The sequence below is a fragment of the Macaca nemestrina genome, chromosome 12 (assembly GCF_043159975.1).
Source record: "Macaca nemestrina isolate mMacNem1 chromosome 12, mMacNem.hap1, whole genome shotgun sequence".
In the NCBI taxonomy this organism is placed as follows: domain Eukaryota; kingdom Metazoa; phylum Chordata; class Mammalia; order Primates; family Cercopithecidae; genus Macaca; species Macaca nemestrina.
This window is the reverse complement of record NC_092136.1, coordinates 73,018,528-73,037,240: the sequence shown is the minus strand read 5'-3', so window position 1 is coordinate 73,037,240 and position 18,713 is coordinate 73,018,528. Positions and strand designations below refer to the sequence as shown.

Genomic DNA, 18,713 nt, shown 5'->3' with positions numbered 1-18,713 from the left:
CCATTGCACTCCAGCCGGGGCAACAAGAACAAGACTTCATCTCAAAAAAATAAAAATAGCTGGGCGTGTTGGCAGGCGCCTGTAGTCCCAGCTACTTGGGAGGCTGAGGCAGGAGAATTGCTTGAACCCAGGAGGCGGAGGTTGCAGTGAGCCAAGATCACACCACTGCACTCCAGCCTGGGTGACACAGCGAGACTCCGTTTAAAAAAAAAAAAAGTTTAATTTTGTATATATGAATTTCACCTCAATATATTATTTAAAAAAAAAAAAAACACACAAACAGGCAGTGGGTAGGATTTTGTTCATGGGCAGTAGTTTACTGACACCTGACCAAGATCAACTTTCAAGTCTTTGCTTAAACTCAATCCAGAGTAACTTAATTAGCAGTTATGTAACATCTACCTGAATACTTATAAGTCACTTATTACCCCCACAAAGCATTTTATTTCACTTATGGGCAGAATCTGTTTCTATCTGGAGAGTTTTTTCATGTACAAAGCCAAAATGTCCCTCTCTCCAACTTCCACCCATAGAGAGTTTACTTATGTTATGATCCTCTGCTTCACTACAGGACACTATGCCAGATTGCTTTAAAGGATGAATTCACTCTAGTTGGAGAAATGTGGAAGGGGAACATGCTTCTGTGTAAAGCATCAGGCAAAGAGAAAATAGAATCTCTTTTTTTTTTTAAAAAAAAGAAAGGATCTTACTCTGTCAGCCAGGCTAGAGTACAATGGCAAAATCATAGCTCCTGCAGTCTTGAACTACTGGGCTCAAGCAATCCTCCTGCCTCAGCCTCCCGAGTAGTGAGACTACAAGTGCATACCACCGCGTCCAGCTAATTTAAAAAAAAAATGTTTGGCTGGGCGCTGTGGCTCACGCCTGTAATCCCAGCACTTTGGGAGGCCGAGGCGGGCGGATCACAAGGACAGGAAATAGAGACCATCCTGGCTAACACGGTGAAACCCCGTCTCTACTGAAAATACAAATAATTAGCCAGGCGTGGTGGCAGGCACCTGTAGTCCCAGCTACTCAGGAGACTGAGGCAGGAGAATGGCGTGAACAAGGGAGGCGGAGCTTGCAGTGAGCCGAGATCATGCCACTGCACTCCAGCCTGGGCAACAGAGCGAGACTCCGTCTCGCAAAAAAAAAAAAGTTTTTGGTAAAGACAGAATGTTGCCAGGCTGGTCTCAAGCTCCTGGCCTCAAGCAGTCCTCCTGCCTCAGCCTCACAAAGTGCTGGGATTAGAGGGATGCACCACCGTGCCTGGCCAGAATATAGAATCTCTTAAAGATACTCCACAGGATGGGCCAATTTCTCTCTCTCACACACACATATATATACATATCAGCAGCAGATTTTTATTAGATGGAAGATAACAAGGGTTGCCTCATAGATAAGTGGTAACAAATGGCAAGTACAGCCATGCCACAGAGAAGGAGGACATTACTGGCTATGGGAATGGGTACTTATGAAATCTAAGGGTCAGGTCTCCTGATGAACTCTGACTACCCAGTAAGCTTTTCTCCTTGGCACTCAATATGACCATTGCGGGCATGAAAGAGTCTACAGTAGCTAGTTCAACTTGGCCAACAGTTCTTCCAGTTCTGGTCGAGCTTTGAATCGTCCCTTGAAATCTTCTTCAGTGTGCTAAGGAGAAGAAAAAGAAAATAAGTGGAAATCACTGCAGAGCTTTTAGTTATCCAGATATGCACAGCATCCAGAAAGGGACCATGAACCAGCTCTGTAGAGAATCATTCAGATTCAAGTAACTTTTATCATCTACTATGTAGCAGACTTATAGTATAGTATAGTATAGGGGATTCAAACTTGAATCAGATTTCCTCCTTGCTTTCCATGAACTTGCAGTCTAGTTAGAAAAGACAGATATATGAAGATTTAATGTCAAAATGCTATAACTATCACAATAGAAGCATTTAAAAGAGAGAGAGAGAATACCAAAATTATTTACATAGGAAATAAAACAAACAGGGATTGGACTGTTTTAAGGCAGCATGACCAGCACGTAGTGTCTGTGTACCCAGATCTGTATGAAGCCCAAATACTAACCAGAAGAAGCTTGACAAGCATGGACTCAGAACAAGCAGAACTGGATGGAGCAAATGGTACCAATCTAAGATGACCTTATACATCTGTGTCATAAGAAGGATCATCTTGGCAATTGGACCCAAATACTCAGTATTTAGGCTAAGATTCCTAATGTTCTCCAAGTTTTCCATGCCTGACCAAACATCCTATTGACTAGCATTCTTTATGAAATATATTTAGTCAAGCTACAGTCAAGACTTGAAGATCCAGGAACCTTTTCTCTAACATATATTTTCCTATTTGTGTTCTGATTTATTACACCATATACTATCTTAACCCATGTTCTTTCTTCCACACAACTGTCTGAAAGGAGAGAATTCTGGGGCCTCATAGGCTCACCACCAACATCAGGATGCTGTGTTGAAACTCAGCACTCGTAGGCCACAAAGCATCATCCCTGATGCCTCAGAAGCTGGACTAATGATCACAGTGTCATCAGAGTATACAACTTTTCTGATTATTATTTAGGCCACATTATCCACATTTCTCTGTTCTTTCTAAAGCCAGTCCAGATGTGTTCTTTTTTTTTTTCTTTTTTTGAGATGGAGTCTCGCTCTGTCGCCTAGGCTGGAGTGCAGTGGCACGATCTCGGCTCACTGCAAGCTCCACCTCCCGAGTTCACGCCATTCTCCTGCCTCAGCTTCCCGAGTCGCTGGGACTACAGGCGCCCACCACCACGCCTGGCTAATTTTTGTATTTTTAGTAGTGACGGGGTTTCACCACATTAGCCAGGATGGTCTCGATCTCCTGACCTCGTGATCCACCCGCCTCGGCCTCCTAAAGTGCTGGGATTACAGACGTGAGCCACCGCGCCCAGCCCAGATGTTCTTATCCTTATTTTGAGCATATGCAGGCCAGCAGGGGCCTCTTCTCAAACCAGCACCTACCTCCTTCACTGACAGTCTGACTCCTTCAGGAAGACTGCTTTGGATTATTTCCAAGAAAATTTCTGCAAACGTAGCACTCAAACCGCTGATCTGCAAAATGAAAGAAGGCGCTCTAAGAGGTGGGAGGAGCTGAAAAGGAGGTAACTGGGCAGACATGGTATGGGTTCAAATGCCAGCTCCAGTAGAGTCTGGAGAGCCCAAGGGTGGAAGATTAATACCAAAACTGGTTTCTGAGCCTGGCCTCTACGGGATTTCTCCTGCCTTCTGCAAGGTGCTGAGATGGTCACTGCCAATATCTGCTCCTGTGGGCATTAGATGTCATTACTGGACCAAGAGGTTTTAAAGTCCAGGGTCTCTTTCAGTTGCCCAGGCTGGAGTGCAGCGGAACAATCATAGGTCACTGCAGCCTTGAACTCCTGGGTTCAAGTGGTTCTCCCACCTCAGCCTCCAGAGTAGTTGGGACTACAAGCACGTGCCCCCAGTCCCGGCTAATTTTTTATTTTTAGTTTTTGGTAGAAACAGGGTCTTGCTATGTTGCCCAGACTAGTCAAATTCCTGGCTGCAAGCAGTCCTCCCACTTTGGCCTCCAAAAGTGCTAGGTTTACAGGCATGAACCATGGCACCCAGCGCAGGCTGACTTTCTTATTTATTTATTTTTTTTGAGACGAAGTCTTGCTCTGTTACCCCCAGGCTGGAGTGAAGTGGCACCATCTCTGCTCACTGAAACCTCCGCCTCCCAGGCTCAAGCAATTCTCCTGCCTCAGCCTCCCAAGCAGCTGAGATAACAGCTGGCTAATTTTTGTTTTTGTTTTGTTTTGTTTTTGAGATGGAGTTTCGCTCTTGTTGCCCAGGCTGGAGTTCAATGGCGCGATCCTGGCTCACTGCAACCTCCACCTCCCAGGTTCAAGCAATTCTCCTGCCTCAGCCTCCTGAGTAGCTGGGATTACAGGCATATACCACCACGCCTGGCATGGCTAATTTTTGTATTTTTAGTAGAGACAGAGTTTCACCATGTTGGCCAGGCTGGTCTCAAACTCCTCACCTCAAGTGATCTGACTGCCTTATTCTCCCAAAGTGCTGGGATTATAGGCGTGAACCACCTGCCTGGGCACACTGACTTTCTGATTCAACTCAGTTTTGCCCATATCCACGCATACCAGGACCTGACTGGTGTCAAACACTGTGCTAAGAACACCAAGGTGAATCAGATGTATGGTAAAAGGGCAGGCAGGGGGGCTGCAAGGACCCACAAGAAAAATTCCTACCCAACTCAACCAAGGAAGGTCAAAAAAAGCTTCCAGAAGCGTTAGTATCTTGGTGAAATCTTGAAGAAAAACAGGAGTAAACTAGGAGAATTCAACAGTCATGTGGAGGATTTCGAAGGCAGAGGAAACAACATTCAGTAAAATGTGGGGGCATAAGAGTGTTAGGAAATTAAAACTAGCTCCATTGGCCGGGCACAGTGGTTCACATCTGTAATCCCAGCACTTTGGGAGGCCGAGGTGGGCAGATCACCTGAGGTCCATAGTTTGAGACCAGCCTGACCAACACGGAGAAATCCCATCTCTACAAAAACACAAAATTAGTTGGGCATGGTGGCATATGCCTGTAATCCCAGCTACTCAGGAGGCTGAGGCAGGAGACTCACTTGAACACAGGAGGCAGAGGTTGCAGTGAGCCGAGATCTTGCCATTGCACTCCAGCCTGGGCAACAAGGGTGAAACTCCGTCTCCCAAAAAAAACCCAAAAAATACCTAGCTCCATGTGTGGCTGGAGTAAATGGGCTGTGAAGAGGAAAAGCAGGAGAAGAATCATGAAAGCACCTGAGTACCAACCTAAAGCATTCAAACTATTCTATGGGCTTCTGGCATGTCAGATCTATCACAGGATATATTACAAATAATTTAGTCCTAATAATATTTTAAAAGCCAAATATACTTATTTTTAAAATTAGCATATTTAGACTTAAATTTAACATTCATTTTATTACCTTGCTGTATGTTCCTTGAGTGGATAAAAAAAGGGTGTTGCCCATACCATGGAATATTATTTGGCAATAAAAAGGAATGAAGTACCAATACAACAGAGATGAACCTTGAAAACATTCCTCTACGTGAAAGAAGCCTGACACAAAAGGCCATTTAATGTACAATTCCATTTAAATGAAGAGATAAATCCACAGAGATAGAAACTAGATTAGTGGCTGCAAGGGGTTAGGGTGACCAAGAAAGAGGAGTGACTGCTAATGGGTGCATGGTTTCTTTTAGCGTGATGAAAATGTTCTAAAATTGATTGTGGGGATGGTTGCATAACTCTTTGAATATACTAAAAACCATTTTTATTGTATACTTCAAATTGGTAAATTGTATGATGTGCCCATTATATATCAATTAATGCTCTTATTAAAAGGGGGATGATGGTAAAGCTGGCAAGCTGTGTATTTTTAATACCTCTGGGTGCCCTCAAGGTAGTGTGGTTGGCACCCATCATTATCTGCAGGAAGAAAAGAGGACAACTACTAGAGATCAAAGGAAGGCAGCCACTGAGGGGTTTCAAGCAGGAAAATGACATGATCACTCGGTATGGGGGTAAAGTGAAGTGGATGAATCTGAAAGATTTTTAGGACGTAGAAGCTATAGAATTTGGTGAATGAATGGGTATCAGAAGACAAAGAAGGGTGACACATTAGGTTCAAAGGTGGGGAGGGTTACAGAAAAACAGGAAAATCAGTCCCTCTACAACTAATTTTGCATAGATGGAGTGCAGGGAGGACTCCTGTGGATCAAAGTCGAGAAGGCCAGTAGACAACTGGGTATCAAGTTTCAAGCCTCAGCCAACAGATCAGGACTAGAGATGTATACATCTGGGGGTTATCAGTATTAAATGATGGTCACTGAGGCCTAAGGAATGAATGAGACTGCATAGGGGGAAGGTATTATAAAAGGAGAGATGGAGGCATCAATAACTGAACACTGGAGAATACCATTATTCAAGAAAGAAAAGAGCATAACAGAAAGTGAAAAAGTGGACAGAGAAAAGAACCAGGAGAAGCAAATACATTTTTTATTCTCCTGGAGTGCCTACCTGAACCACTCGCTCATGGGTGGTAAGCACTGAGTCCAGTAACATTTTGCTCCCTTGGTCCTGCAAATGTAACACTTCCATGGTTTTGGTTGGCATCGCATAACTGTGGGAAGGAAGAGTCAACTATAGTGAGTGTTCACTGAAGCCAGCAGCCACTTCAATCATAGTAGTCCATAAGTATAGCCAGTACTGCATGTGATAGTTTCCAGAATGTAGGGGATGCTTATCTGCAACCAGGAGCAAAGTAACTAGATCCCTCTTATCTCCTTCAAAAGTCTCTAAACTCCCTAAACAAATACACCATGTTTAATGCAGTTCTGCATCTCTAATCATACTTAATACAATACTCTGAATAAAACCTGGTGATTAATAAATAATTTGTTGCTACTGAAGAATAGCCCATTCTAAAAGAATCAAGCGGCCAGGTGTGGTGGCACACACCTGTAATCCCAGCAATTTGGGAGGCCAGGGCAGCTGGATGGCTTGAGCTTGGGAATTCAAGACCAGCCTGGGCAACACAGTGAAACTCTGTCTCTGTAAATACACAAAAATTAACTAGGTGTGGTGGCACACACCTGTAGCCCCAGCTACTCAGGAGGCTGAGATGGGCAGATTGTTTGAGCATAGGAGGTCAAGGATGCAGTGAGCCAAGATTGCACCACTGTACTCCAGCATGGGCAACAGAGGGAGACCTTGTCTCAAAAAAAAAAAAAAAAAAAAAAAGAAAAGAAAAGAAAGAAAAAGAGAATCAAGCTCATCACTAGGTATGCTTTGGAGGTTAACCTTGGGTATTTAATCTGTTCTGGAGAAATAAGGCATGAAAATTAATTGTTCTAGAACAGGATTTCTCAACCTCAGTGCTACTGACATTTTAGACCAGATAATTCTTTGTTGTAGGGGCTGACCTACATATCCATATACATCCCTCTACCCACTGGACATCTGTAGTATACCCCAAGTGGTGACAGTCAAAACTACCTCCAGACGTTGTTAATTTTCCCCTGAGGGGCAGCTTCTCCCAGGTTAGAGTTTATGCTTACTAAAATCGACTTCAGCAAGCCTACATGTTGCAGTGAAAATAACACGGAACAGGAGTCAAGTGTCCGCGCTGCAACTTATTAGCAATATTTACTCAGGTAAGTCACTTACCCCTCTAGGCCTCAGTTTCTTCAGGTATAAACAAGATAACGATCTAGACCTATATCAACAGAGAATTGTGAGAACTGGTGTGTTAATGAGATAAGACCTGACTAATGGCTACATGGAAATATGGTAGTAGTGTTGTGTTCATCTTATCAAAAAGTTCATCAAACTGAAGATAAATGAAAAAAGATTCCTAAATTTTCATGTGTCACAAAATCATCACTTAATAGCAAGGGGCATGGCCCTCTATAGGTAGACCTCTACAAAAGAAATTTAGTGTAATAGGCCAAGCGCGGTGGCTCACGCCTGTAATCTCGGCACTTTGGGAGGCTGACGCAGGTGGATCATGAGATCAGGAGTTTAGAAGTAACAGTAAATGGACTAGAGACATGACAGTCAGTCCTGGAGTTAGATATTGGCTCTGCCAATTATTACCTATTTGAATTTGGAAATTCAGGTTTCTGAGTCTCCATTTCTTCCGCTATAAATTGAAAATAATAATACCTAATTCATAGAGTTGTTGCAATGATTAAATGAGATTACATAAGTAATTGCCTGGCATACAGTAAATACAGCCAGTAAATGCAAGGTACTGCAAATTCTTTCAGGTAGTTTTTCTAAATAACATCCCTCCTGCTTTTCAGCATTATCTCTGATCTCCTCTTCTTCTGATTCAAATACAGTAATAACTTTCCAACATAAAAAATGGGGACACAATCATAGACTTCTTATGGATGTTCAAGTGAAATAATTGTGTTTCAGAAAAGTAAAAACACCCTAAAATACTATTTTTCTTTTTTGGCATTCTGCAGATAGGACTGACTGACTAAAGTGAGAATTGTCCATTCCTGCCACTAATAATGGGTTTTATTCTTTAACACTTACTTCAGCAAAATGTCATTGATTTGTTTACTCATTCACTCAACAAATATTTACTAACAGCCTGCTCTGTTCTAGGCACCCTGATGGGCAATAAGAAGTCTATGCATGTGATGGCTCACGCCTGTAAGCCCAGCCCTTTGGGAGGTTGAGGCAGGTGCATCACCTGAGGTCAGTAGTTCAAGACCAGTGTCAACATGGTGAAACTCCATCTTTACTAAAAATACAAAAATTAGCCTGGTGTGGTGGCAGCCGCCTGTAATCCCAGCTATGCAGGAGGCTGAGGCAGGAGAATCACTTGAACCTGGGAGGTGGAGGTTGTAGTGAGCTGAGACCATGTCACTGCACTCCAGCCTGGGCAACATCTCAAAAAAAAAAAAAAAAAAAAAAAAAGTCTATGCAGCCAGGCGTGGTAGCTCCCACCTATAATGTGAGCACTTTGGGAGGCCAAGACAGGAGGATTGCTTGAGCCCAGAAGTTTAAGACTAGCCTGGGCAACCTAGTGAGACGCTGTCTCTATTTAAAGAAAAAAAAAATGTCGGCCGCCCGGCTCACGCCTGTAGTCCCAGCACTTTGGGAGGCCGAGGCAGGTAGATCACCTGAGGTCAGGAGTTTGAGACCAGCCTGGCTAACATGGTGAAAACCTGTTTCTACTAAAAATACAAAAATTAGCTGGGTGTGGTGGCAAGCGTCTGTAGTCCCAGCTACTCAGGAGGCTGAGGCAGAAGAATCACTTGAACGTGGGAGGTAGAAGTTGCAGTGAGCCAAGATCATGCTATCTCACTCCAGCTTGGGCGACAGAGCAAGGCTCAGTCTCAAAAAAAAAAAAAAAAAAAAGGTCTATGCTTTCAAGGAGGTCACTGTGAGTGTTTTAAAGAAGTAAGTAAGTATACAAACATTGTACTACAGTAAGACAAAGGCAATAATAGCTTTGTGCCAAATACTATAGGGACAAGAAGGGGAGGAAAGGGGGACTCAGGGAAAGCCTCACAGGAGGTAGTGATTTATCAAGATGTAGAACAGGCCTTTATGTATGTAAGAGTACATATGGGTTTTTTTTATTTTTTATTTTTATTTTTAGTATCTACACTATTTTGTACCTTCCAAATTTTCTGCAATAAACATTGCTTTGATGATCAGACAGCAAAATGGAAGGAAATAAATGAAAGAATTTCAGGAGTCAACCTAACATGACAAAATAATACTATTTAGGGGGAGTATTGCCAAGAAAGGGACACGAGGAAGTCTGCTGGGGTGCTGGGGAGCTTCACTTCATACAAGTTATATCTCAATTTTTAAAAATGTAAGTAGATGTTTTAAAAAGAGAAGAGTAGCCTCATAGCGAGGGATGCTGAATGATGCTTTTACTCTCAGCAGAGCACAGGGGCTGGTTCAACTTCAGGCTTGGAAGCTGCTCCCAGATGAGTGAGATTTCCATCTCCTCAGGCAGCTGCTAGGCAAAGGATGCAGGCAAATTAAGGGACCCACTTGAGAGGCCTCTTCCTCGCCTCTCCTGGGTGAGTTGTAGTTGCAGCAGTGCAAACCATTTAGAGAACAAAAGTTGGCATCCTGCTGTCTAGCCCAATTCCATCTCAAGGTCACGGCCATCATCCCTACCCACCCTCCCCCGAGGAAAGATGGATTAAGATGAAATGAAAATCAGAAGAAAAGAATTTCATCTCCGAAAGGCTGAGCAGTGAGATTGCCTAACAATACGACAGTCTGAAAACCTCAATCAATGCAGAGAACTGAGTTACTAAAAACAAACAGCTCTTTATGCTCTGAGCTGTTTGGAGCAAAGAGCCAGCAAAGAGGCAAAAAGCAGCACATTCATCCTGCTGTTCTAGGAATTATGTCCGCATGCCTGTTAGAATTCAATCCAAATCAACAAGTCTTTATTCAGTGCCTACTGCGTCAGGTACTAGGCAAGATCTTAGGCTTAGACCACTAATGAAGACAGAAACAATCCTTGCCTTACAGAGCTTAGAGTCTAATAGAAAAGACCAATAATAGTCGAGTAATTATAGAGCAAGAAGTGCATGTTATGAAAGGGCAGTTAAATACCTTTTACTTCTTCTAATGTATAACATAAAGACCTAACTTAATGAGGTTCCCTGAAGAAGTAATATTCGAGACATAAGAAAACAAACAAAAAATAAAAAATAAATAAATAAAGAGGCTAGGCGGGGTGGCTCACGCCTGTAATCCCAGCACTTTGGGAGGCCGAGGCGGGTGGATCACGAGGTCAGGAGTTCAAGACCAGCCTGGCCAAGATGGTGAAACCCCATCTCTACTAAAAATACAAAAATTAGCTGGGCATGGTGGCAGGCGCCTGTAATCTCAGCTACTTGGGAGGCTGAGGCAGGAGAATTGCTTGAATCCGGGCAGTAGAGGTTGCAGTGAGCCAAGATCGCACCACTGCACTCTAGCCTGGGCGATAGAGCAAGACTCCATCTCAAAATAAAAAAAGATGGCATCTAAGAAAAAGGTAGAGGCTAGTTAGATGAAGAGAGGAAGAGTATATGCAAAGGTCCTGAGGTGGAAAGGGACAAAAACAAAGCCAGTGTAACTGGAAGTAGAGGGAGGTGGGGAGGGAAGTATGAAAGAGGCAAGGCAGGCCCTGGAGCACCTAGGAAGCTACATGAGAAACTTTTATTGTGATCCTAAGGGAGTAGGATCATCCCCTACTCCTACTCCTAAGGGAGTAGGATCATCCCCATTCTCCTAAGGGAGAAGCCATCAAAGGATTTCAAGCAGAAGAGTGACATAATCATATTTCCATCTAGAAAGATCACCCTAAATGCTGTGTGGAGAACCGGTTAGAAGAATAGAGAATCAGGAAAAAAAGTAGGTTTAACTCCAGAACTTGCCACTTACTAGGTGTAGGACTATGGGCAAGCTTCTATAATAATAGTAATAGCAATAGTAATAATAATAGCAGCCAACAGTTGCTGGACATAGTTCTAGATACATTATACATAATAGCTCCCTTAATTTTCACTGTAGCCTTTTAAGGTAGGTGCTTTTAGCAATCCCATTTTACAGATGAGGAAACCAAGACACAAAGAAGTTAAGCAAAGTGCCCAATGTCATACACTAAGAATGCAGTGGAGCAAGAGTAAAGCTCAGGCAGTCTGGCTCCGGCGTTGATACTTTGATCTACTATGTACAAGGTGTTTGAGTTAAATAATACACGAAAAATGTACTTAGCTTGTTCAGAGTGCCTCACTGATAGCAGGTGCTCAACAAATGTAACTGCCTTCCTGTTTTCACTCAAATGCAGCCAGGGCATTTTACAGCTGCGTTTTTTAAAGAAACTTTTTTTTTTTTTTTGGACTACATAGTTTTTAAATTTATAATCCGGGAGTATACAATCATGCAGCACTGACCACTTAGCCAGATGTAAAATAAACTAGCTTCTTACCACAACTACCCTATAAACATTGCAACTACGCTGGGCACGGTGGCTCATACCTGTAATCCTAGCACTTTGGGAGGCCAAGGTGGGCGGATCACTTGAGGTCAGGAGTTTGAGACCAGCCTGGCCAACATAGTGAAACTCCGTTTCTACTAAAAATACAAAAATTAGCCAGGCGTAGTCCCAGCTACTCAGGAAGCTGAGGCTTGAGAATCGCTTGAACCCAAGAGTCAGAGGCTGCAATGAGCCGAGATCGTGCCACGGCACTCCAGCCTGGGCGACAGAGCAAGACTCTGACTCAAACAAACAAACAAACAAAACATTGAAACTATTTCCTCTAAAATGACCCTAATCTTATGTGAACACACCAACTGTGGGGGAACCAGAAACCTAGCTACGTGGCAAAAGTAAAAGCCAAAGGGAAAACAGCACTTCCGCGGTTAGTTGATGAAAAGCAGGAAATTCAGTGCCCTTCACTGTAAAAGCAGCATCTCTAAAAACAGTCCTAAAAATTTCAAACACTATTCCAAGGAACTGACCCCACTGTAGGTATGATAGTAACATTCTGTGAATGACATTTAATATTCTTTGCCACCAACTTTTAAGAAGCTATCTCTAATTCCTGTCAGATGAAAAAAATTCTGAATTATTGCAACAATAAAATCAGTAACAGAATGTTTACAATGTGCCAGTGTCTGTGCTAAGTGCTGTCAAGTACCATCTTGTTTCATTTTCAGAGCTCAAAGAAACAGAAAAAATTATCATCCTCATTATATAGAAGAGGAAACTGAGGCTCAGAATTTCCCAAGGTCATATTGCTAATAACTGATAGAACCAGAATATGAATGCCAACAGTTTGATTCCAGAGCTTGTACTCTTTTTTAATGTTTAATTTTTGTGGGTCCATAGCAGGTATATATATTTATAGGTTATATGGGATATTTTGATACAGGACTACAATGCATAATAATCACATCAGGGTAAATGGGATATCCATCATCTCAAGCATTTATCTTTTGTGTTACAAACAATCCAACTCTACTCTTTTAGTTATCTGTAAATGTACAATTAAATTATCGACTATAGTCACCCTGTTGTGCCATCAAATATTAGATCTTTTTCTGGCTAACACGGTGAAACCCCATCTCTACTAAAAAAAATACAAAAAAAACTAGCCGGGCGAGGTGGCGGGCGCCTGTAGTCTCAGCTACTTGGGAGGCTGAGGCAGGAGAATGGCGTGAAACCGGGAGGCAGAGCTTGCAGTGAGCCGAGATCACACCACTGCACTCCAGCCTGGGAGACACAGCGAGACTCCGTCTCAAAAAAAAAAAAAAAAAAAGGAACTGCTATCTAAAAATAGATGAACAATTTTCAAAACCCAGTAAGAAAACAAGCCATTTTTTTAAATGGACAAAAGATTTGAACAGACATATCATCAGGGAAGACACACAGATGACAAATAAGCACATGAAAAGATGCTCAACATCATTATTTATTAGTGAAGAGCAAATTAACACCACTATGAGATACCACCATAAACCTATCAATAGCTTTTTAAAAATTGATGATACCAACTGCTGACCAGGATGAAGAGTTGCCGGAACTCTCATACATTGCTGGTGGGAATACAAAATGGTGCAGCCATTGTGGAAAACAATTTGGCAATTTCTTATAAAGTTAAACATAAACTTACTATACAATCCAGAAATTGGAGGCAAGGTTGGAGGTTGGAGGGAGGCAGAGGTTGCAGTTAGCCGAGATTGTGCCACTGCACTCCAGCCTGAGCAACAGAGTGAGACAAAAAAAAAAAAAAAAAAAAGAAAAGAAAGGAAGCCTGGGCAACAAAGTGAGGCCCCATCTCTACAAAAAAATTTTAAAATTAGCCAGGCACTCAGAAGACTAGATCATACCAGGAAAATAAAAAAATCAGCTTGGCAACTTGGTGTCTGCCTGTAGTCCCAACTATTTGGGAGAGAGAGAGGAGGATCGCTTGAGCCTAGGAGGTTGAGGCTGCAGTAAGCAACGATTGCACCACTGCATACCAGCCTGAGTGGGAGAGAGAGACCACGTCACTAAAAGAATAAAAGAAAAAGAAAGGAGGTGGGGCGCAGTGGTTCATGACTGTAATCCCAGCACTTTGGGAGCTGAGGCAGGCGATCACTTGAGGTCAGGAGTTCAAGACCAGCCTGGCCAACGTGGTTGGTGAAACCCCATCTCTACTAAAAATACAAAAATTAGCCAGGTGTGGTGGTGCGCACCTGTAATCCCAGCTACTGGAGAGGCTGAGGCAGGAGAATCACTTGCGGCAGGAGGTAGAGACCAGCCTGGCCAACATGGTGAAACCCATGAGGCAGAGGTTACAGGGAGCTAAGATTGCACCACTACAATCCAGCCTGGGTGACAGAGCGAGACTCTGTCTCAAAAAACAAAAAAAGAGGCGCGAGGCGGCCACTGGGAAGAGGAGAGCGCGGCATCTAGAAACTGCAAAGTCAGAGCCGCCATGTTCCGGATTGAGGGCCTCGCGCCGAAGCTGGACCCGGAGGAGATGAGACGGAAGATGCGCGAGGATGTGATCTCCCATACAGAACTTTCTCATCTACGTGGCCCTGCTGCAAGTCACTCCATTTATCTTAAAGAAATTGGACAGCATATGAAGACTGGACATCTCATATGAATGCACGATATGAAGAGCCTGGTTACAGTTTCGACTCCTCTCTGCAAGTGAATAGGCCCAGAAAGGTGTAAGAGACTCTTTGAATGGACATAAAATTCTGCTTGTTAAGAACAAAAAAACAAAACAAAACAAAACAAAAAACAAACAAAAAACAAAAAAAGAAAAAGAAAGGAAATTTTGACATATGCTACCACATGGATGACCTTTTTTTTTTTTTTTTTTTTTAGATGGAGTCTTGCTCTTTTGCCTAGGCTGGAGTGCAATGGTGCGATCTCAGCTCACTGCAACCTCCGCCTCCTGGGTTCAAGCAATTCTCCTGCCTCAGCCTCCTGAGTAGCTGGGATTACAGGTGCCCGCCACCACGCCAAGCTAATTTTTGTATTTTTAGTAGAGATGGGGTTTCACCATGTTGGTCAGGCTGGTCTCGAACCCCTGACCTCGTGATCCACCCACCTCGGCCTCCCAAAGTGCTGGGATTACAGGCGTGAGCCACCGCGCCCGGCCCATGGATGACCTTTGAGGATATTAAGTTAAGTGAAAGAAGCCAGTCACAAAAAGACAAATATTATATGATTCCACTTACATGAGGGAGAGTAGTAAAAGTCAGGGACAGAAAGTAGAAGGGTAGTTGCCAGGAGCTCAGGGGAGGGGAATGGGAAGTTATTGTTTAATGGGTACAGAGTTTCAACGTTTGTTATTTTTAATTTTTTTTTTTTTTTTTTGAGACGGAGTCTTGCTCTTGCATGCTGGAGTGCAGTAGCACAATCTCAGCTCACTGCAACCTCCGCTTCCCAGGTTCAAGCGATTCTCCTGCCTCAGCCTCTCAAGTAGCTGGGACTACAGGCGCGCGCCACTGCTCCCAGTTAATTTTTGTATTTTTAGTAGAGATGGGGTTTCGCCATGTTAGCCAAACTAGTCTCGAACTCCTGACCTCTGGTGATCTGCCTGCCTTAGCCTTCCAAAGTGCTGGGATTACAGGCATTGAGTCACCACGTCCAGGCTGTTTTTTTAAATTTTGAGACAGGGTCTCACTCTGTCACCCAGGCTGGAGTGCAGTGGCAAGAACACTGCTCACTGCAGTCTCCACCTCCTGGACTCAAGCTATCCTCCTGCCTCACCCTCCCAAGTAGGTGGGACTACAGGCACACGCTATCATGCCCAGCTAATTTTGTTATTTGTAGAGACAAGGTCTTGCTATGTTGCCCAGGCAGGTCTCAAACTCCTAGGCTCAAGTGATCCTCCCACCTTAGCCTCCCAAAGTGCTGGGATTACAGGTGTAGGCCACTGCGCCCAGCTAGAGTTTCATTTTTATAAGATGAAAAACATTATGGAGATGGATGGTGATGATGCTTGTATAACATTATGAATGCATTTGATATCACTAAACTGTACAGTTAAAAATAGTTAAACTGGTAACTTATGTGTATTTTACAATAAAAAAAACTTGCAAAAACATGAATGAATATCAGACACATTATGCTAGGTGAAAGAGGCCAGCCACAAACACGACATACGTGTGATTTCACTTATATGATATTCTGGAGAAGTTAAAACAATAGGGGCAGAAAATTGGTCAGTGGTTGCCAGGGACTTGAGTGGGGAAGAGGGAGAAGACTGACTACACCAGGGCACCAAGGAACTTTTCAGGTTAATAGAACTAGTTTATATTTTTATTGTAGCAAATTATATACCTAAAAAGAGTTAATTTTACTACATGTAAACTGTATCTCAAAAGCCTAGTTTAACAAAAAAGCAGAGCATTCTACCCACACCAAGAACATCCCATACAAAAGCATCCTTCATACCTTTCCTCGACTTTAATGGAGAGAGAGTTGCAGAGGTTGTGAACATACTGGGCATAACTCTCTGCCAGGGTCATGTCATATGCAGTCAGATGAATGTTTAAAACCCCATATTCATAATCTGTCCCCAAATTAATGACTCTCACTTCCACTTTTCCCTTCTTCTTCTTGGGCTGAAGAGAAAACAAAAAGAGAAAGAAAATAATCAAAGTATTATACAAGAAATTCTAATAATACTATCTTGATATTTTAAAAAGTCAATCTTTCTAATAAATTTGTTCACATTTTGCTCTTGGGTTACCCTACCTACAAACTGAAGTTCTCCTGGGAAGGAATGAGCAGCTTCCCTTGTCAGTCTGGGTTGTGACATCAGCCAATGCAAGGAGAGAGAATACTGCTGTCATTACTTGAATACATGAATTACTTGAACATGAGTACATGTAACTGTCTTGTGCTATTACCTTCTTTTGAGATTCGCCTCCCATTTCTGGCCTTCTATTACTCAATTTGTAAATTGATAGGGTTATGTCAGATTAAAATATTTTTCTTTTTTTTGGAGACAGTCTCACCCTGTCACCGAGGCTGGAGTGGCAGTGGAACGATCTTGGCTCACTGCAACCTCCTCCTCCCCGCTTCAAGTAATTATCATGCCTCAGCCTCCTAAGTAGCTGGGACTACAGGTGCCCACCACCACGCCCAGCTAATTTTTGTATTTTTCATAGAGATGGGGTTTCACCATGCTGCCCAGGGCAGTCTCGAACTCCTGAGCTCAGGCAATCCACCCGCCTCGACCTCCCAAAGTGCTGGGATTACAGGTGTGAGCACCAAGCCTGGCCTAGATTAAAATATTCCTAACCCATATATGAATTAAGGGGTCTATGAGCCCCCCAGTTTTTTTGTTTTTGTTTTTGTTTTTTTTGAGACGGAGTTTCGCTCTTGTCGCTCAGGCTGGAGTGCAATGGTGCAGTCTCAGCTCACTGCAATCTCTACCTGCCGGGTTCAAGTGACTCTCCTGCCTCAGCCTCCCAGCCATAGGCAGGAGGGACTGCACCCAGCCATAAGTCCCTCTCTTTATGGGCATTTAGGTTAGATTATTTTCGGTTGAGGTGCTTTCTTCTTTCTGATGTATGTTGTATTAAATATTTTTTCCCAGGCTTCATTTTAACTTTTTTTTTTTTTTTCTTGAGATGGACTCTTACCCTGTCGCCCAGGCTGGAGTGCAATGGCGCCATCTCGGTTCACTGCAACTCTACCTCCCGGGTTCAAGCAATTCTCCTGCCTCAGTCTCCTGAGTAGCTGGGATTACAGGTGCCCGCTGCCATACCCAGCTAATTTTTGTAATTTTAGTAGAGATGAGGTTTTACCAATATTGGCCAGACTGGTCTCAAACTCCTGACCTCAGGTGATTCACCCACCTTGGCCTCCCCAAGTGTTGGGATTACAGGCGTGAGCCACTGCTACTGGCCAAGCCCCAAAATTTATATGCAAAATTTTACATGTATATGTTTCTGAGGAGAGAATCCTGAGTTTTATCAGAATCATGAAAAAAATTAACAGAAAGGAATCTCAGCATTAGTTCTCTTCTATTCCTCCTAGCTCGAAATTCTACAATTGTCTACACAGCATTCCTTTTAAGAACTGAGAGGTAGAAAAATTATTTGATTTCTTCCCCTTTTTTGTCATACAAAATATTGCTTCACTACACATCAACTTGTGTAGGCTGCTGTAAAAAGCTAAAATGAAGGCTGGGTGTGGTGGCTCATGCCTGTAATCCCAGCATTTTGGGAGGCTGAGGTGGATGGATCATGAGGTCAGGAGTTCAAGACCAGCCTGGCCAACATGGTGAAACCCCATCTCTACTAAAGATACAAAAAATTAGCCGGGCATGGTGGCATGCATCTGTAATCCCAGCTACTCAGGAGACTGAGGCAGGAGAATCGCTTAAACCCGGGAGGTAGAGGTTGCAGTGAACCGAGATGGCGCCATTGCACTCCAGCCTGGGTGACAGGGTAAGACTCCATCTCAAGAAAAAAAAAAAAAAAAAGTTAAAATGAAGCCTGGGAAAAAATATTTAAAACAACATACATCAGAAAGAAGAAAGCACCTCAACCAAAAATAATCTAACCTAAATGCCCATAAGGAGAGGGACTTATGGCTGGGTGCAGTGGCTGACACCTGTAATCCCAGAACTTTGAGGCCAAGATAGGAGGATCACTTGAGCCAAGGGGTTCAAGAGCAGCCCTGACAATAAGCAATATCCTGACTCTATAAGAAAAATTTTCTTAATTAGCTGGGCATTGTGGCAAGTGCCTGTAATCCCAGCTACTCAGGAGGCTGAGGTGAGATGATGGCTTAAGTCTGAGGGGTTGAGGCTGTAGTGAGCTGTGGTCACGCAACTGCACCCTAGCCTGGGCAACAGAGTGAGATCCTGTTTCAAAAAAGAAAAGAAGGGAGACTTATTAAGTAAATTATGCAGCTGTAAAAAGAAATAAGGGGCCGGGCACGGTGGCACACGCCTGTAATCCCAGCACTTTGGGAGGCAGAGACAGGTGGATCATGAGGTCAGGAGTTCGAGACCAGCCTAGCCAATATGGTGAAAGCCCATCTCTACTAAAAATACAAAAATTAGCTGGGTGTGGTGGTGTGCGCCTGTAGTCCCAACTGCTCGGGAGGCTGAGGCAGGAGAATCGCTCAAACCTGGGAGGCAGAGGTTGCAA

The 18,713-nt window shown here is 43.3% G+C and overlaps 2 protein-coding genes across 2 annotated transcripts in view; one reads left to right on the top strand and one right to left on the bottom strand.

Annotated features, from left to right (window-relative positions):
* Positions 1-261: 261 nt before the first annotated feature.
* The window catches only part of LOC105468722 (mitochondrial ribosomal protein L48), a 78,580-nt gene continuing 60,128 nt past the window's right edge, over positions 262-18,713 (bottom strand). Inside the window, exons 5-8 of the mRNA XM_071075263.1 lie at positions 16,000-16,169; positions 6,081-6,183; positions 2,997-3,086; positions 262-1,650 (exon numbers count right to left, since the gene is read on the bottom strand). Coding sequence (XP_070931364.1) covers positions 1,576-1,650; positions 2,997-3,086; positions 6,081-6,183; positions 16,000-16,169 — 438 coding nt within the window. The 3' untranslated portion in view covers positions 262-1,575. The remainder of the gene's footprint in view (positions 1,651-2,996; positions 3,087-6,080; positions 6,184-15,999; positions 16,170-18,713) is intronic.
* On the top strand, positions 13,730-14,351 carry LOC105468723 (mitochondrial import receptor subunit TOM5 homolog). The gene is given in 2 exon segments (XM_011719038.3): positions 13,730-14,097; positions 14,099-14,351. Coding segments are annotated over 2 exon segments (153 nt in total). The 5' UTR covers positions 13,730-14,020; the 3' UTR covers positions 14,175-14,351.